Source organism: Capra hircus, chromosome 6 (assembly GCF_001704415.2).
Source record: "Capra hircus breed San Clemente chromosome 6, ASM170441v1, whole genome shotgun sequence".
Lineage (NCBI taxonomy): Eukaryota > Metazoa > Chordata > Mammalia > Artiodactyla > Bovidae > Capra > Capra hircus.
Window position 1 is genome coordinate 59,130,768 of NC_030813.1, and position 21,067 is coordinate 59,151,834.

Genomic DNA, 21,067 nt, shown 5'->3' on the forward strand with positions numbered 1-21,067 from the left:
ATGGACTGCAGCACGCCAGGCTTCCCTGTCCTTCACTATCTCACAGAGTTTGGTCAAACTCATGTCCATTGAGTCAATAATGTCATCCAACCATCTCATCCTCTATCGCCCTCTTCTCCTCCTGCCCTCAATCTTTCCTAGCATCAGAGTCTTCCAATGATTTGGCTCTTCTCATCAGGTAGCCAGAGTATTGGAGCTTCAGTATTAGTCCTTCCAATGAATATTTGGGATTGATTTCCTTTAGGATTGACTGGTTTGATCTCCTTGCTGTCCCCTGGACTCTCAAGAGCCTTCTCCAGCACTACCAAAAGCATCAGTTCTTTAGTGCTCAGCCTTCTTTATGGTCCAACTCTCACATCCATACATGACTACTGGAAAAACCATAGCTTTGACTAGACGGACCTTTGTTAGCAAAGTGATGTAGGAAAACTATGGCAAACCTAGACAGTGTATTGAAAAGCTCAGTGTGTTTAGCACTAGATATATGTTTATTTTTACTACTGTTTATATTATAAATTTTCTGATTATGCAATTTAAATACTTTTCTATTTTATCATGAAAGTCACTCACCTTTAAGGAACTATTTAATTAAGACTTGTGCAAAGATGATGCTGTGCTAAGTGCTATGCAACCAAAGCATCCCTGCCCTTTCAGTCTAACATTGACAATGGTGTACAGTTCACCATCTTTAGTCAAGACAGTCAAGTGTAAAAATGGTTCCTAAGGGATTCATTTAGCCTCTGACAGCAGTGAGAACAATATCCAATGTCAACATTGCCAGTTCTAGGAAAGAGGGGAATTACACATAAATGTCACATGCTGTACTAGGCACTTGGACAACAACATGGTTTTCTGAAAATCCCAAATTTGCTGGTAGGTCCTCCATGAACTTTCTACATGATCCTAAATTTCAGACCCGTATATAGATATTTTATTCTCAACAGGCAACGGTGAGACCCTCATTCTAAGACTATTTAGTTCTTTTAATAACCAAGTGCAGCAGAAAGAAAATGTAATTTTAAAACAGTCTGTCATGGTTCATGTCAAATGGCCTTTCCCCAAGATTCAAAATTTAGAACTGGTGGGACATAGAGAAAACCGGATGGTTTAGTATAGCGTTCAGAGAGGCCTGGGTTCACGTCCTGGCTCCATCACTATTCAGTCTCTTTAACTTCAGTTTCTTCTCTAAAATGGGAGAAATAAAAGCTGCTCTGCAGAGGCTGTATTATCAACAATGTATCTCAGGTCACCAGCAAACTAGCTGATCCATAGTGGGCATTCAGTCAACAAGTATTCTATGCCAGGCTCTCCCCTGAGCATCTGTTTGTAAAACTGTGAACAAAATAGATACAGTTAAGAACCCTGTAGGCCAAGAGTGGATCTATGTTGCCTGGGCCTGAAATTTACATAAAGGAGAAAACAAGCAAAACAAAGTCATAAACACAAGTGTTGGTACAAAAGTAAACATCTATTTAGAATGAGAAAAATATTACAACAAATTACTGTAGTAATTGTAGTCTTAGAGATTCAGATTCCTTATTTTCTGAGGTCTCATCAAGGAATTTATCAGAAATACTTAATTAGAAACGTTTCCAATTACTGTCTGGCTCCCCACCCCACCCAGGATATTTCATGGGGCCTCAGGCCAGTGAGGAGCCCTGAAGTTTTAGGTTCCTTAGGTTTCCAGCCAGTCTGCCTTTGTGGCAAGCCCCAAAGTGGTAGGTCTTCTTTTTACTTTTGTAATAATTACATTATTTGTAATTTTCAGAGTGGTTTCTATATTGACTATCTTTAACTTTTTATTTCTAAATTCTGAGAAAGGCTTCAAGTCTCCAACCCAGGCCATTTTGGCTTCAGTTTTACTTGGAGATACAGTCTTTTTGCCTGAAAATATTACTAACAGGATCACTATTGTCAATTTAATAATAACAGAAAACTTAAAATGTCATTCTGCCTTCTGCAAAGTTGGCATGCATATATTCTCCTTGAGCAAGTAATCTGAACTTCAATAAGGTACCAATTTACTGATATTGATTTCTTCTAAGTGCCCGCCTAGTATCTGGAGAAACCTACAGATGCTTCACTTAATAGATTATTGCCTTTATTCTAAACCTTTTCTTCTTTGTGTTGCTTAGATTCTGGCTCAGGCATTAGTTTAATCTAGTAATATTATAATTGAAATTAGAATCCTGTGACAATAATAGGACCTTTTTTTGCAGGAACAAATATATTAGTTTTTACATGACTTCTATGGGGAAATCCTGACACTATGCAAATTGATAACAATCAATGACTTGTAAGAATAAGTTGAAGAGATCATGATTGAAAAGAAAATAGGAGGAAAATAGTGAATTTTAACATGATCTGTGTTACTCCAACCATACAAAACACAAATTCAAACCATTAGAAATAAAATGGGTAAATATTTTCTTTATGAAAAGTCATAACTTCTGTTAATATTTAAATTCTCTCCTAAGAATAATGAGCGTAAGATATTGTTTCCAAGAGAGTTTCAAGATTGTCCAAAAAATAATAAGAAAATAACAATCACATATTTTTTTTCACATAATATATTTCAAAGAAATAATAGTCATATAATCTTTTTAGCAATGAACTATAAAGTTGACACATCTTAAGCACCCAATAAATAATGTGGAGTGAATGAATATTAAATAATTTAGAAGAGCAGGATTGTAACTAATAGAAAACTTGATACTTAATATAAAGAAGTGCTGGGTAAAAGTAAAAAAAATTTTTTAAGTGCTAGGTAAATGTAAAAATGAACCAAACGGAAATTAATTCTAGCCCAAATAGACAATGAATAAACTCAGTCAGCAGCAACAAGGGCAAAACTGTCGGCCAGGAGCCTTGAGAGTTCAGGGAGCACCACCTGGGAACGCTAGTATGCCCACACAACTTCCCAAAGCTGTTCTCTACAGCAAGTTAATTAATTTTCAGCTTCCTCCTTTAAAGTACTTTAAATTTAGGTTTCTGTGGTTTTCATAGGTCTTTAAGTATATTACCTGTTCTATCTTCACAGTAATTCTCTGGAATGTCTATTTTTAGCTCAGTATAATGAAGGAGGGACCTGACTGCCTCTAGGAGGGAAATGACTTACACAAGACCTTAAAGTTAGTTAGTAGCAGGGCCAGTGCCAAAGCCTAGGCGTCCTGCTCTCAAGATCCAGGTCCTGTCCCCCGTGGTACCACGTAGGTGAGCAGCACTTACATAGCATTCCTGACTGCCAGTTATCCCCCAAAAGAGCAATCAATGATTCCAAGTAGATGGTTGAAAAACAGCCACACTGAAGGACAAAATGTATGCAAAGCAATTTGGAAATATGTAAAGGTATTTCAAAAAACAGATAGCTCATTCCTGGGTTTTTATTTTAAAAAAAAAGGAAATAATTCAAACAAATTAAAAGCTATATGACCAAAGAGAGTCATTACATTATTTATGGCAGAAAGGAAGGAGGAAAGGGTGTGACGGAGGGAAGAAGGAACGAAGAGAGAGAAAAGAGAGGGAGGAGGAAAGGAGACAGGAAAGGAAAGACAAGCTAATTTTTATCAAAAGAGGGAGATGACTAAGGAAATCATATTTCATCCAACTCATACTGTTAAGGTTATTATGAAAACTAAAAATAACATGGAAAATGTTAGAGTGACTTTAGCTGAGAAATATATTTTGAAAAGCTGGGAGGGAAACAGAAATATGGAAACAATGTGCTCTGTGGAGTTTTAAAGTAAATTTGCTTTAATGGTGCTAATACTTTATTAAATAGCTTTAACAATAAACAAGTTTAAAGTTCAAATGCAAATATTTCAGCCAAAATGTGACTAAAACCGTGCACAGATTTGAAAATTTAATTTTTGACCAATGATTGGGCATTCCTTAAATACAGATACGTGTGATGTACCAGGTTTCTTCGATACATGCCATCCAAAGCACTGCCTTGCATTTGTGTCCCTTCCATCATCCTGACCCTAACCCCTTCTTCATCTTTGTTTCTAAAGTTGTCCAGCTATCTTATTTGCTTCCTATCATGCGTCTGGACTTCCAGTGGCATCAGAGAACTTCTATGTTAGATTAGAGGGGGGAGCAGAATGAGATATTGGGCCCCTGGCTGTCTCTGCCTGCTATCTGCCTCAAAAAGAAAAAGCAGACTTCTCCTTTAAGCTACTGAATCTAAAGAACAAAGGTTGAAGCTCCCTTAAATCAATCATTCCAAAGGTAGATGGCCTTGTACAAGAAAGAGGGTAACCTTGGAAAATCACAGAATGACGGTTGTGCAAGGTTGCAGGGCCCAGGTTGCACTCTCCCCACCAACTGTGGTCCAGTTTCCCCAGCAGACCTCCTTTCTGAGCGTTGGACCAAAGCATGCACATAGATATTCCAGTGTCATCAAGAGTTATGTCAAACTCACTCTTTTGGAGCGATACTTTTTACCTGGTTACTTGGCAAACAGGATCAAGTTATAACTATAAATACTGCACAAAGAACCTCCCCCCCATTCTCCACATGAGAATGGAGAGGCTCTCTTCAGCCCAGAGCAAAGATAACCCTAGATACCTTGATAGCCTATGCAAATAGCAGCAAAGGTGAAAGAGACACTGTGAAACACCAAGGTCACCTTGGGGCATAACAAAATGTGTATATAGCATGTGTATCTAGATATATGGAGAGATCTATTTTTCCAGAAAACTTGCTTGGAAAACTACTGCAAAGATATATGTCTGTTTTATCACAACTTACATCATCTTTTGTTTAATCACTGAAATATGCAGTAGAATATTTATTTCAAAGAAAATTCTCCCTTGTTTTTTCCTATTAGAGCTGATTAATTGCTGTTGGGACTGGTTTAATACATTATACAAATTTCAACTCACTTTCCCTTTAGTGTCTGATGACATCATATTTGCCAGGCAGCTACTTTATAGCTCAGAATCTTACATGTGTTTAATGCTTTTCAGTTTACACATCAGAGGTGCACACCCACCCACAGGAGGCGTACTACTGATCACTGGGGCTTTTATGGATGAAAGCACTGAGGCTACCAAGGGATTAAGTGATGGATTAGAATAAGCAAAGAATGCCTCCCTTTGAATTCTAGCAATGCACAATTGCTTTTGTTTCAAATCAGGAAAAATGCAGTTAAGACCCGCTGTGATTCCAGCCCCAGAAAAGTCTGGAGCAGCTGAGACCACTTCAGATAGAGTCTGTCCCAGGCAGTACTGAGAGTCCTTCCAGAAATTGCAACCTCAGGTTGGAGGCAGGGGAAGAGGTTACAGCCTGAAAACTTTTGTGAGAAGAATATTCTTTAAGGATCTTTAGGAACATTGGGATGCTTGCTCAGTGCTCCCAGAATCTTCCAATGAAAACTGAGTAAGAACAGGTAGATAGAGGTAATAGCTGGAGGCATCTCCTTCTTCAGAAAATCTTTCATGAAATTGCTTAATTTAGCTCTTCTTGCATAAAGCAAGGAGACATCAGTTTTGAAATCCTCACCCCTTACATTTATGTTTATCTCTCCCCACCCTAACAAGATTTTATGGAGCATTTTTAATGTCCACAGGATCTATTAGGATTGAATCGTTGTTCATATTTTATTATTTTTGACCTACAAAAAGGCACTTCTGGATAATTCAACCCAGTATAATAAAACATCTCCAGTGAGCAAAAGGGGAAAAAAAAAAAAAAAAAAGCAAAGGAACAGATTGAAAGCTGACTTTGTGGGTTAGAAGCAGTAAGGGTTTGTGCTCTTGTTCTAGAAGCACCCAAATAGAGGAGAAATTGGCAGATTTAGGAAGAGACAAGAAGAGGCAAGCAAGTCAGGTGCTGAGAAGAGGAAAGGAGAATAGACTACATAAGGATGTACAATAGACTACATAATGCACATTAAATGTGCGTTAATTTTTTTAAAACACCATCCTTGTAGAGAGGGGAACAAAAAGAAGCAAATGTAGAAAAATATGGGAAGCCTATTGAAAATGTGTTCATTTCCCCAGGAAGTTCTGGCTTCCCAGGACAGGAAAGAGACCCTGGGCATTAATCTGCCTTGTGTGTGTGCTTAGTCGCTTCAGTTGTGTCCGACCCTTTGCAATCCCATGGACTATAGCCCACCAGTCTCCTCTGTGCATGGAGTTCTCCAGGCAAGAATACTGGAATGGGTGCCATGCCCTCTTCTAGGGGATCTTCCTAGGGATCGAACCCAGATATCCCACATTGCAGGTGGATTCTTTACTGTTTCAACCACCACGGAAGCCCTTAACTGGCCTAGAGCCGTTAATTGGAATCCTTAACCTTTGGCTCTCCTTCTGATACACCTCATGGTTCTTTACTGGCTTAATTTACTGTTTTATTTTATGTGGTGCTATATATTTCTCTTTCACACATTTTAGTCTTATTTTCCCATTGAGATCATTGGCTTCTGAGAGCAGGTTCCTGTGCTATTTATTTCAGCTTCTCAAGGCAAGGCAAGACAGGCATTCATTGAGTTAGCACTCAATAAGTACCTATTAAATAGATTAGAGACCGATCATGAGGCTCTGTTTTAAGTGAGCTCAACTGGAAATGTAAACTCCAGGGGGACCAATAATAACATCCATCTTTAGGCAGTAGCTCCTGGATGCTCTATTCTATGCTACATAATCAATATATACATTAGCCCTGCATCTGAAAACAACTTTACAAAGGGGATTATTATTTGTAACTTCATTTTACAGCTGAAGATACGAAGAGATTTCAGAAAGTTTAAGTGACTTGTCAAAGGCCACTGTAGCTTGTACTTCAACTTGAAGCCCAAGTGTGCTGACCCCAAATCCTACACTATTTCCACTGGTTTTCTGTTTTGTACCATGCCTGCCACCCTTTTGTAATAACAGTAATAATAGCTAAGGCTCATATAGAGGTTACTCTGTGCCAGGTACTCTCCTAAAGTACATTAATTCATTCAAATCTTACAATAAGAGGTGAGCTCTGTTATTATCCATTTATAGAATTTAAAGGCTGTGTTATCCTGCATTTCTAACTTAGTGCCAAAAGATTCTGTAGACGAATGAAAGATCACTGCTCCGAGTCTTTTTATGTAGAGGAAAAAAACCCTGTAATCTACATAGTATCTCACCTGCATGCAGCCCCAAGAAGGCCTGGAAGGGAGACAGGGAGAGAAAAAGTAAGATGGAGCTTGGACAAGGGCTCTCTGCCTGCCCCTCGGTGATCTTACAGCGGAACCTTTAAGTTGGAAGCATGGAGGAAGTGAACAGAGTGCAGACTCCGTAGTTATCAGAGTTCTCTGGCAGCTTTCCCCTCCATCACCCAGCAATTCATTAATTTATCCATGAAAATACCTTCTACCAGCCAAGTCACAACCTTGTGAGTAACAGCAATAAAGATTAACAATATTTTCTTATTACTAGGCTCATTCGAAAGTTTGGCATAACTACAACAGAAACTTCCGCCCACATCAGAAGGGTCAGCTGTCAATCACATTGGGATCCCATTGGATTGAACCAAACAGATCAGAAAATACAATGGATATACTCAAGTGCCAGCAATCCATGGTTTCCGTGCTCGGGTGGTTTGCCAACCCTATCCACAGGGATGGCGACTATCCAGAAGTGATGAGAAAGCAGTTGCTCTCCATTCTACCTCGTTTCTCTGAAGCAGAGAAGAATGAGGTGAGGGGCACAGCTGACTTCTTTGCCTTTTCCTTTGGACCCAACAATTTCAAGCCCCCCAACACTATGGCTAAACTGGGACAAAACGTGTCACTCAATTTAAGAGATGTGCTAAACTGGATTAAACTGGAATATGGCAATCCCCGAATCTTGATTACTGAGAATGGCTGGTTCATGGACAGTCACGTAAAAACAGAGGATACCACAGCCATCTACATGATGAAGAACTTCCTCAACCAGGTTCTTCAAGGTTGGTCGTACATTAGCTCAATTAAAAAAAAACTGTTTTGAATACTTTTTGCTATAGGATATTTAAGGTCACCTTTGACTAGGTTGCTGGTATTGTTGGACTTTTCTATTGTGCAGTGATGACAGAATTTTATGTTACTCTCATGTCCCCTTTTTTTTCAGTTTCATGTCCTTTATAAATGAGTTTGAAAGCAGAATAATTTTAGGTTGTAGATACATCCTAATTTTCAACAAGGTGCTGCTTCATTCCTTCAAAAAGAACATAATACAAAAGGAAAATGAAAAGAAAGTGTTAGTCGCTCAGTCGTGTCCAACTCTGTGCAACCCCATGGTCTGTAACCCACCAGGCTCCTCTGTCCATGGAATTCTCCAGGAAAGAGTACTGGAGTGGGTTGCCATTCCCTTCTCCAGGGGATCTTCCTGACCAAGGGATTGAACCTGGATCTCTTGTATTGCAGGCAGATTTTTTACCGTGTGAGCCACCAGTGCTAAAGGAGACATGTCCAAAGTTTAACAGTTTTAAGATGCTGAAAGCTTTTCTTGACTGTGGTCCTTTTACTCTATTATATGACTCGATGATGAGAAGTCTGAATACCGGGAATGAGCCATGAATGGCTAAGCTGAACAATTTCTATTGTTCCTGGATATTTCTCTAAGCCCTGCTCATCCTCTCATTCCTTTTCCATTACTCAGGGAGTGACATCTGCAGGTGGCTGATTGAAATAATGGAGCTTTCTTTGGAAAAAAAAAAAGAAAGAAATAATGGAGCAGAAGACGAGCTTTGATTATGATGGTTCTGTCCCCTACAGAGTTGGGCTCCATTTCTCTCCCATATAAAGGAATTCTTGGTGGCTCTTTCTACAACTCTATAGCTCTCTTTAGAAGTCACAAGCTTGAAGGGAATGCCCTGGGGATTCAGTGGTTTGGACTTCGTGCTTTCACTGCCAAAGCATGGATTCAATCCCTGGTCAGGGAATTAAGATCATGGCAAACTGCATGGAGTGGCCAAAACAAAAGTCACAAACTTTGAGAAAAAAATCCCCAGTTCTGTAGAGAGTGTTCAGGGAAGGTCCCCAGGGAGAGCAAGACACTAGTGTTCTAAACTGCAGGAGGATCGCATGGAACAGAGCTGTGCCAGGCCCAGCCCCAGGGCTCGTGCACATGGGGGCCTCCAGAGCAGAGAACTCTGCCCATAGCGCCTGGGCAGAGGTGGTATCACTCCCTAGGCATTACCATTCCTCCTTTCACAGGGCCCTATGACACCAAAGCACGAGACCCACGGCCTGTTGAAACATTTATCTCATTAGAATCTCTTGACATTAATTCTCCCTTTTAGGAAAAGAAATTCTGTGATAAAACCCCCAAAGTGCAGAAAGGAGACATTTCCGTGAGAAAATGAAAGCTTTTAAGAACAAAGGTTCATGTTTGATTGAACCATTGTTGTTTTTATTGCATATTTAATTTTTATCTAATTCCTAAACGTTGTTAAATTTAGAGCTAGAAAATTTCTGAAAGATCATCTTTTTCAATCCTCTGTTTTTACTAATGAGAAAACTGAGGTCGAGAAACCTGCCCAAGAGCCCCGCCCAGGAGCACAATAGAGCAAGCCCTCTCCCCTCTTGCCCCTGGGCCCAGTCAATTCTTGTTCTCTTACATCACCGTGCTTCTGTCTCCTCCTTAAATCTGCATTCACATATGTTCATTCTCAAAGCTGATGTCTCAGTCCCTGAGGATTGTGTCATAAAAGACAGTTTGTCCACAAATGGGAAACCACCCAAGCTTGAAATGAGAAACTCTTGGTCAAAGCTGGCATCTGCATTGGTCCCAAAGGGTTCTGGAAATTACCATGCACTCTGACACAGATTTGCACACTAAGTTAAGTCTCATGAATATTTTATTTTTATTTTATGTATTTATTTTTTGGCCACGTGGTGCCCCACGTGGGATCTTAGTTCCCTGACAAGGAATATTTTAAACTTGACCCTTTAACTGTGTTGTTCACTTGGGAAGACCATTCTAGTTGAAAATAACTGCCCGTTTTCAAATATAAAAATAAAATTCAAAAAAATAAATAAAATAAAATTCCTAGTTGATATAATGGGCCTGCAAATTAGGCAAAAGGTTGGTTTCACAATATGCTGCCCCTGGCATGTCATTTGTGAAGCTGTAAGCATGAACCAGAGTGTTTAGGCCTCTGAACATCTGCTTTTGTCTTTCTGTACAGCAATCAAGTTTGATGAAATACAAGTGTTTGGTTACACAGCCTGGTCCCTCCTGGATGGCTTTGAATGGCAGGATGCTTATACCACTCGCCGAGGATTATTTTATGTGGATTTTAATAGTAAACAAAAAGAAAGAAAGCCCAAGTCTTCAGCACATTACTATAAACAGATCATTCAAGAAAATGGTTTCTCTGTGAAAGAGTCCACACCAGATGTGCAGGGTCAGTTTCCCTGTGATTTCTCCTGGGGTGTCACTGAATCTGTCCTTAAGGTAAGTGGCTACTTACAAACTAACTATGCATGCATGCTAAGTCACTAAGTTGTGTCTGACCCTTTGCTCCCCTATGGACCGTAGTCCACCACGCTCCTCTGTCCATGCAATTTTCCAGGCAAGAATACTGCAGTGGGTTGCCATGCCCTCCTCCAGGGGTTCTTCCCTGATCCAGGGATCAAACATGCATCTCTTTTGTCTCCTGTATTGGCAGGCAAGCTCTTTACCACTAGCGCCACCTAGGAAGCTCCACAAATTTAACTATCAGTTCAGTTCAGTCGCTCAGTCGTGTCCGACTCTTTGCGACCCCATGAAATACAGCACGCCAGGCCTCCCTGTCCATCACCAACTCCAAATAATACACAGTATTCCCTTTCATTTTACTCAATGACATCTAAGAAACAGCTGTCAGATAATATCAAATACCATGATTATTTGGGGGTTATAAGGGACATTGGGGAAAGAAGAGAGAGGAAGGGAAGAATTCATGCTTACTGAGAGCTTTTCATACTGCCCTCAAGTTGCATATAGTCTAGAGAGATCTTCCAGTCATTTTTGTGACAGCCATTTGTCAGTAGTATCAAAATTACAGGAAACAAATTTTACAGTTTTTTTTTTTTTTTAATTTGTTGGCTGCAACCATGTAGCATGTAGGATCTTAGTTTCCCGACCAAGGATTGAACCCACACCCTCAGCAATGAAAGCATGGAGTCTTAGCCACTGGACCACCAGGGAATTCCCTAGATTTTTGTTTTGCCAGAAGCAAATTACTAGTGGACCTTCATTTAAGTGATTTATGATAAATTTGGGTCATTTGCCTTATGAGGTCTTTATACCCCAATGCGGCCTCCTGACTTGCCTCATTCTTCACCTTCTTCAAATGTAACTCAAATGTCAACCTCTCAATAAGGCTTCCCTCTACTCTAAACAACATAACTTCATCACTATCACTGCTTATTCTCCCTTCCTGCTTTATTTTCTTATATAGCATTCATCACATCTACCATACTATGTTTTACACATTTTCCTTTTTTTCTCCAGATTTATTGAGATATAATTGACATACAACATTGTGTAAGTTTGAGGTGTACAATGTGTTGATTTGATACATTTTTCATTGCAAAAACATTACCACTATGGCATTAGCTATCACTTCCATACCATCACAGGCAAGAAAATTTAAGATCTTTTTTTATGATAAGAAAATTTAAGATCTTCTTAGCAACTTTCAAGTATACAATACAATATTATTAGCTATAGTCATCATCCTGTATAATAGACCCCCAGAACACGTTAATCTTATAACTGGAAGTTTGTACCCTTCAATCAGTATCTCATTTCCCTCACTGCCATCCTCTGCTAACTGCTTTACACATTTTCCTTACTGATCACCTGTTTCTCCTACTAGAATGCAAACTTTCTCTGCAAGACAGTGGAGAGGTTTGAGGCTTTACTGCCTGCTGGATGCCTTACTAGAGCAGTTTCAGATACACAGTAAGTACTCAGTGCATAGTGTATGAAAAAGGTCAACTTTTAGACCCAGGTGAGCCTATACCAAATCTTTCATTTTATAGCTAAGGAAAGTAAGGCCTGTCAATTAATAACAGAAAGTGACTTGCCTAAGGTAACAAATAGTGACAGAACATGTAGCAAGCTATCCTCAAGTTCTCAGATGCACAATGCCCTTTCCGAAATAATTTTTCTGAAACTATTTTTGAAGCTCCTACTATGTTCCAAGCACTTAACTTCTGGATGTATGTGCATTCAGTATACTTAATCACAAAACCCTCATTTTATAGGCAAAGAAATCGAAGCTTAGGAAGGTTACATAACTTATCCAACTTACCCTGATTTGTCTGTCTCTGACCATTATGCTATAAGACCTCATAGTACTTGTATTCGAGAAGCTTATGGAAAAACAAGATGTGCAAGGGATACAACTAGACAAAAGGGCCGAAACCGTGAGTGACCAAAGTTATGAATCTCAACCCCTATCAGTATTTAAACAAAACTTTAGGAAAGGCCCGGGAGTGATAAAAGGAGGAAAGATATAGAGAGTGATATAAACACAGTGACTCACCTTCAGTTTTTGACCCCCGGAGAGGCACGCACTTACCCAGTATGTCTCTCCTCTTCCACATGGCACAGGCAGACCATCTTTTCCCTACCACTTCAAGTAGGTTTATGTTTTGCAAAGTCTAGAACCAGCAACAACAGGCCCCAGGAGAGACAAGAGTTCCGGTTTGTACATAACCCAACCTGCAAGTTCCTGCTTCATGTGAAGACCCATCTGCTCTCCAGTAACTGACACTATGACCGTCAGTCCGCTCTGAGGACCCTACTCCTATTCCTCGGAGCAAGAGCTGATCACTTGGTCAGGGGAAAGCAATGCTGTGACCAATCAGACCTGGGCTTCTTGCTCACACCTGGAGCCCACTGAGGAGTCAGCTTTACTTGCACTTAAGGAATGAGGATAAATGCTTTACCAAGAAAAATTTGGATGCTTTTTGAAAACTCAGCCAAAGGTTGTATGAATAGATGATGGGCAGGCAAGAGTAGATGGGCTCTATAAGAAGACTACAAAATGAAAATAACATTTAAAAAATACTACTATGCCTTCCCCAGCATCTGGGCCTATGTGTATCTTTAGCTTCTTTAATTGAGAGAAATCCCCCTAATCTCATGGTATTGATAGTTTTGAAGAGTTCAGGCCAGTTGCTTTGTAGAATGTGGGACTTTTTTTTTTTAATTTTTATCATATTTGTTACAATATTGCTTCTGCTTTATGTTTTGGTTTTTTTTGACCAGGAGGCATGTGGGATCTTAGCTCCTCAACCCACACCTCCTGCATTGGAAGGTGAAATCTTAACCACTGAGCCACCAGGGACATCCCAGTTGCTTGTAAAATGTCTGCAAGCATGGATTTCTGTTTCTTTATTAGATTCAGTTAAGTGTTTCTAGAAATAATACTACATAGATGCTGTTGTGTATTTTCCAATACATCATATTCAGTTCAGTTTAGTTGCTCAGTCATGTCCGACTCTTTGCAACTCCATGAATTGCAGCACGCCAGGCCTCCCTGTCCATCTCCACCTCCTGGAGTCCACCCAAACCCATGTCCATTGAGTCAGTGATGCCATCCAACCATCTCATCCTCTGTTGTCCCCTTCTCCTGCCCTCAATCTTTCCCAGCATCAGGGTCTTTTCAAATGAGTCAGCTCTTCGCATCAGGTGGCCAAAGTATTGGTGTTGCAGCTTCAAAATCAGTCCTACCAATGAACACCCGGGACTGATTTCCTTTAGAATGGACTAGTTGGATCTCCTTGCAGTCCAAGGGACTCTCAAGAGTCTTCTCCAATACCACAGTTCAAAAGCATCAATTCTTGGGCCCTCAGCTTTCTTTATAGTCCAACTCTCACATCCATACATGACCACTGGAAAAACCATAGCCTTGACTAGACGGACCTTTGTTGACAAAGTAATGTCTCTGGTTTTTAATATGCTATCTAGGTTGGTTATAACGTTCCTTCCAAGGAGTAAGCATCTTTTAATTTCATGGCTGCAATCACCATCTGCAGTTATTCTGGAGTCCAGAAAATTAAAGTCTGACACTGTTTCCACTGTTTCCCCATCTATTTGCCATGAAATGATGGGACTAGATGCCATGATCTTAGTTTTCTGAATGTTGAGCTTTAAGCCAACTTTTCCACTCTCCTCTTTCACTTTCATCAAGAGGCTCTTTAGTTCTTCTTCACTTTCTGCCATAAGGGTGGTGTCATCTGCATATCTGAGGCTATTGATATTTCTCCCGGCAATCTTGATTCCAGCTTGTGCTTCTTCCAGCCCATAGGAGGCACATAAAGTCAGTTTCTTTCATTACTGGAGACACTAGTTGAAGTAGCAGTCACCAGATTTCTTGATGTGGCATTTGCCAGATCTCTTAACTGAAAGGTCCTTTTCCATTTGTAATTAAGAATTAGTCTGATGGTGATATTTTAAGACTGTATAAATATCCTATTTCTCAACAGCATTCAACCAATGCTCTTAACATTGATTTATGAACCTTGCCTGAATTAGTTATTACTTTGTAGATTGCAAAATGGCAAATTTCTAATTAGATTATTTCTTCTGTATTTATTAAGTGAATTAAACACATTGTTTAATGAGTGAATTAACTCAGTTATAATTCATTGTTGTCACTGATTCACTGGAACTTTTGATGCTCAAATTATCTCAAATTTGGCATATGGGACTCTTTCAAGCTGTTTTTATGTCTTTTTGACATTTCCTTTCCAGTTTTTAAGTATGTTCTTATTTTTCTGGTGCAATATTCACCAGGATCCCCTCATTCCTTTCCTGAACCAGACCTGAAAACAGCCATTTTTCCAAGGAGTCCAGGATCCTTTTAGTGGAAAATAGAACTTTAGAACCAAGCTCTGGGAGCTGGGGCTGAGGTCAGAGTGCAATACTTCAACTATTTCTCTTAGCAGATTAATCACACAGTTGCTAAGACTAATGCTTTCTGGAGATTTTTAAAAGTAAAACAGATTTTCATTTCATTGTACCTTACCTTACTGTAAGATTGCCCTTTGTAAATAAATACCCTTTCAATACCATGATGCTCTGAGGTTTCAAAACACTGAAACTGGCTATCTAGGCTAAGGGTTTTACTCAAATAATTATATACAGATTTAGCTTCATGCTCACATGATCAATGTTCTCTCCGTTTAATGTTCTAGATAGCTAGTTGGCAGATGGCAAGTGGGCAATGATATGATTTTATAATTAGACTATGAAAGATGACACATGAGAAAACAATTAGAGGGAAAATATTTACCAAAGGCTAATTACCATTGATTACCAGGTGCAGTTAAATTCAGTCATGGGAAGAAAAAGCACATTAAAACAAGAACAGAACTTTCACTTTTTCTTATTAATCTTGAACTTGTTTTTCTTAAGCCCTTTTCTGTTTTAATTTAGACTCAAGGGCCTAACAGGCGATAATTGCAGGGAGAGCTACACCCAAGTCATAAGTATCTTATGTTTGTAGAGTGCTTTAGAGTTGACAGAGAATTGCCCAGAGTCACAGACTTCTCACAGTACACCTGTGAGGTGGGTGAGATTGCTCTGTCACTAAACAGAGTTGTCAAGCCTGGCTTTTAAAGGGACAGAACCAGAGCAGGAGTCCAGGGCTCTCTGCTTAGTGGAGGGGCAGAGAATGGATTCAAGAGTCAACCTGTGAGATTCTGGGGGTTATTTTAGGGTTCTCTCCTTTCACACTTCATTACCTTATATAAGGAGCGTGTTTAGAATCCTCCCTTTGGAGGAATAAATGCTGTGTTCTCACAGGCACATGGGAAGGGGAGAACTGAATGATGGACGTGTGACATCACTTGGATTTTTCAACTGGAATGTGTTAGCCGCATTCAGCAAACTCAAGGGGTCATTTCCTGCTCTTTCCCACTGGCCTATTTTAGGAACTGTGGCTGGGGTCCACCAGCCTCCTCTAACCCCAAATGCTAATCTCAGTGAAATCCTCCACAACTGGAATGCTAATTTGCCTTTAATTTATGACAGGTTTGGAAGGTCCATCTTTTGTGGTTCCTTTTAACTGAGAACCAAGCCAATTTCCTGATGCATTTGAACAGAATCACATGAGAACCCCACACACACACCCCCACCCCCAACCCCATATTACCTGGTTTTTAGGACCCAGGAACTGGAAAACATCCTCCTGTTTTCTGAAAGACAAATTGTTTTGCAAGCCAAGCCCTAGGTGTGGTTCTTTCTCTACATTTTCCTGTCTACCTGGTAAATTTCAAGGGCCTGGAGGGAGGATAATCCATCAGGCCTTTTTTGCTGACATCAACAGGAAAAAAGCAGGAAGACACAGGTTGTTCTGAAGGACATGTGCATCATTTATTTTCTCTATTGTGAGAGACAAAATAAGATCAGGCTCTTCCTTTCTGGTCTGAAGGTCTGAAGTGGCTCAGATAGTAAAGAATCCGAATGCAATAGAGGAGACCCAGGTTCCATCCCTGGGTCAGAAAGAGCCCCTGGAGGAGGAAATAGCAACTCACTTCCAGCCCTGGGGGCTACAGTCCATGGGGTCGCAAAAGAGTTGGACATGACTGAGTGACTAACACACACCTCTTTCTCTTAGAGGACGCATGCTAAGACTCTGCCTGCCTGCATGTGCTTGCTTTCACAGCCTGAGGCCGTGGCTTCCTCCCCGCAGTTCAGCGATCCTCATCTGTATGTGTGGAATGTGACGGGCAACAGACTGTTGCACCGAGTGGAAGGAGTGAGGCTGAAAACAAGGCCAGCTCAATGCACGGATTTTGTCAGCATCAAAAGACAGCTTGAGATGTTAGCAAGAATGAAAGTGACCCACTATCGGTTTGCTCTGGACTGGCCCTCAATCCTTCCCACTGGCAACCTGTCCATGGCTAACAGACAGGCTTTGAGGTACTACAGGTGTGTGGTCAGCGAGGGGCTGAAGCTCAACATCTCCTCAATGGTCACGCTGTACTATCCGACCCACACCCACCTAGGCCTCCCTGGGCCTCTGCTGCACAGCGGAGGGTGGCTGAACCGGTCCACGGCCGAGGCCTTCCAGGACTACGCCGACCTGTGCTTCCGGGAGCTGGGGGACCTGGTGAAGCTCTGGATCACTATCAACGAGCCTAACCGACTGAGTGACATCTACGAGCAGTCTAGTAACGACACCTACTGGGCAGCCCACCACCTGCTGATCGCCCACGCCCTGGCCTGGCACCTCTACGACCGGCAGTACAGGCCTGTGCAGCGCGGGGCCCTGTCGCTGTCTCTGCACTCGGATTGGGCCGAGCCCGCCAATCCCTACGCGGACTCGCACTGGAAGGCGGCCGAGCGCTTCCTCCAGTTCCAAATCGCCTGGTTCGCAGAACCCCTTTTCAAGACGGGGGACTACCCGCTGGCCATGAGAGAGTACGTCGCCTTCAAGAATAGGCAAGGGCTCGCACGCTCCACGCTGCCTCAGTTTACTGAGGAGGAGAGGAGGCTGGTCAAGGGCACTGCGGACTTCTACGCCCTGAACCACTTCACCACCAGGTTCGTGATGCACGAGCGCCAGAACGGCAGCACCTACGACACAGACAGGGACATCCAGTTTCTGCAGGACATCACCTGCCTGAGCTCCCCCACCCGCCTGGCCGTGATGCCCTGGGGAGAGCGCAGGGTGCTGAAGTGGATCCGGAGGAACTATGGAGACATGGATGTTTACATCACGGCCAGTGGCATCGATGACCAGTCTCTGGAAAATGATGAGCTCCGAAAATACTACTTAGAGAAATACATTCAGGAGGCTTTGAAAGGTGAGGTTCGAGGGCCATTTCCCTTAAAATATATGACATTACCAGGTAATATGAACCAAACAATGAGGGGGAACAGGCTCATTAATGATAGTCTATTATGGGCTTAGAAGGCGTCGTAAAAACTGTAGCTTACTCTCAGGGATAGGAAGGTTCTAGGTTTTAAACAGGTTAACAAGATCCAACCCACACCAAAAGAATTGCTGCTCTTGTGAACACACTCTAAAGGAGCAAGAATTGATATAGGGAGAATTGCGCTGGTCTGGGTAAGGATAATGGTGGACTGGGTCAGGTTATTAAGAGTGGTGAAAGTGAAGTCGCTCAGTCGAGTCCGACTCTTTGCGGACCCCATGGACTGTAGCCTAGGAGGTTCCTCCATCCATGGAATTTTCCAGGCAAGAGTCCTGGAGTGAGATGCCATTTCCTTCTCCAGTTAAGAGTGGAGATAGTGAGAAGTGGATAGGTTCTGGATGTGTTTTGAAGGTAGTCAACAGGATTGGATGTGTGTATGAGAGTAGTCAAAGATGATTCCAACAGAGGAGGTGCTGTAAGTTTGTTGACAGAAGGTATAAAAGAGTTGAGTAGGCGAGCCAGAGTGAGTGGCTGGGGAAATCAAGTGCAGTTATTGGGCCGTTATCTCACATCTGAGCTCTGGAATCAAGGTAAATAAGCAAAATTTTTCTGTTTTTTAACACTGTGAACAAGTTGACAGTTAAGTCCTTTGACCTTTATGGCTACAGTTCTTAAATCTGAGTTTCCTGCAGGTGTTTTGGTATGATTATAGATATGTTTTAATTCAATCTTTAAAAAATTACATTATACCTATATTCATCTTCTCAAGAAAGATCATTGATAAAAGAATGTCAAAAAACCTTTAATGAAAATGTTTTATGAGCATGAGTTTTAGACTGTTTTCAATGAAAACTAAATTCTTAAGGATATCTAATAGTTCACATGTGATTAATAATGTTTATTTTTGGTATTTTTCAGCATACCTGATTGATAAAATCAAAATCAAAGGCTATTATGTATTCAAACTGACTGAAGAAAAATCTAGACCCAGATTTGGATTCTTCACACCCGATTTCAAAGCTAAATCCTCAATCCAGTTTTACAACAAACTGATCAGCAACAATGGCTTCCTTTCTGAGAACGGTAGTCCTAGATGCAGTCAGGCTCAAAGAAACACAGAATGTATTGTCTGCTTACTTCTTGTGCAGAAGAAACCGCTGATATTCTTTGGATGTTGTTTCTTCTCCACTCTGGTTCTACTGTTATCAATTACTATTTTTCATAAGCGAAAGAGAAGAAAAATTTGGAAAGCAAAGAACTCACAGCACATACCATTAAAGAAAGGTCACAAAAGAGTTTTTAGCTAAGCTGATCTTATTTCTGTCTGCAGGATGGAAAAGTTTAAAAATTCACTCCAGTTCCATATACTGGTAACTTACAGAAGATACACCTATATTGTAGAAAAAGGACAACTTGAGAATTTAGTGATAGCCAAGGTAATGACAATCTTGGTCTCCATTGTATGGTTCAAATTGTCCCTTAAAAGGTGTTGACATCAGTGAATTCAGTTCTTGGATCTGAGGTAAAGGTTTCCCTCGACAGTAAGCCTATGACGATTTTCTGATACGTTGTCTCATGGTGTTTGATGAGCTGTTTCCTATCATTATTCTCTAGTTTTCCTCTATTCATACCAGTAGCTACTTATGATAAAATAAATTGTTTTGAAAGTACAACTCTGTTAAGATTCCACAGTGGAGATTGTCAGCGATAAAATTCTGTCACTTTTTAGGTGCTTTCCCCTTTGGTCAGGGTGGTTCTCAAATGGAAAAAAATAGGGTTAAGTATCATTTGTCTATAGCCAATTATAAACTCTTAAGCACATCAATCCCTCAGCTTTTGTCAATAGAAATTAAAATTGAGCATTTATAAAACATCTCATTTTATGAGCTCTTTTATCAGATGATTTTTTTAAAAATAACATTTAATTTCTAGTAACTCATGTAAACATCAGAGGACAAAGATTAAATTCAACTAGATCCAACTGCCTGTGAAGACAGAGGTCATTCAACCTCAGAGTACAGCAACTTCCTTCAAATTGGTATTATTCCTCACCTGAATCTTAGGTGACAGATGCAGAAAACATTCTAAGATATGATTTTTTTATATTATCGTTATCAAGTTACCATTTATCCCATGAGACTTGTTCTCGCCCCTGAAGTCCTTCACTGATCTAACACAAGCACATATGGACCTCTCAAGGTGTAGAAGGCACCTCCCAACTGTGGACACAATTCAGAGTACTGGTGGCCTGAGTAAACTATTCTTACATTGCAACCTTTGAAGCTAGGATTAAGTAAATTCTTGAAACAGAATTTGCAGTTTGACTTTTTTGAATTCTGTTCTTAACATTCATTCACTGTATTCTAAATGTTGGAAGAAAACCTGAATCTAAACCCATTTATACCCATTCTTTCCTTAGGTGAGTCAATATTTAACTATTGTCTACTCCTCTGGAAGTCTGACTTCCAGTCAAAGGAAAGCTTATTTCCTGCATAACTGAGATACTAATTGATAACAGCATTAAGTTTCAAAGATAAAAATAACACAATTGGTCAATTCAAACAAATGCAAAAGTGGTTAAGACATCAATATTCTTTCTGGCTGGCCAATTCAGATAATAAAATTTTAGATCCTTTTGTCTCCTTGTTCCAACTGCATCCTTCCTCCAACCTTAGCAGCTTTTGTTTTCCAAGAATTTTTTATATTTCTCTGAGAACCACTGGAGAAGGGGACAGCTACCCACTCCAGTATTCTGGCCTGGAGACCTACAGTCCAAAGGGTCACAAATATCGGACACGACTGAGCAACTTTCATCTGATTATTAGGCTTGAGGCTATACATGATTATAGTAACTAGTTTTTTAATCCTAGAGTATCAGTTGAGCAACTCATCAACATCCAAGGTTTTGAAAAAGAAATCCATATTCAGTCCTAAAAACAGACTTGGAATTAAGATGTTTGCTTTCCTGTCCTGTTTTGATTATCTTGTATTGTTTGTAAGTCTTTACATTTAGTGCTTAATGTATCTTTTAAACTTGTCACCTTGCCACAAAGTGAAAACTGTTAGTCACTCTTTGCAACTCTATGGTCCATCCATGGGGTTCTCCAGGCAAGAATACTAGTGGGTTGCCCTTCCCTTCTCTCCAGGGGATCTCACGGAGTCTCCTGCATTGCAGATGCTTTACCATCTGAGCCACCAGGGAAGAGAAGGTATCAATAGTAAAGT

General features: G+C 40.5%; 1 protein-coding gene across 1 annotated transcript in view; it reads left to right on the plus strand.

The window, feature by feature from the left end:
• KLB (klotho beta) overlaps positions 1-19,512 on the plus strand; it is a 31,517-nt gene extending 12,005 nt beyond the window's left edge. The window contains exons 2-5 of the mRNA XM_005681519.3: positions 7,416-7,926; positions 10,150-10,418; positions 16,630-17,773; positions 18,761-19,512. Of these exons, the coding sequence (XP_005681576.2) occupies positions 7,416-7,926; positions 10,150-10,418; positions 16,630-17,773; positions 18,761-19,149 (2,313 nt within the window). The 3' untranslated portion in view covers positions 19,150-19,512. The remainder of the gene's footprint in view (positions 1-7,415; positions 7,927-10,149; positions 10,419-16,629; positions 17,774-18,760) is intronic.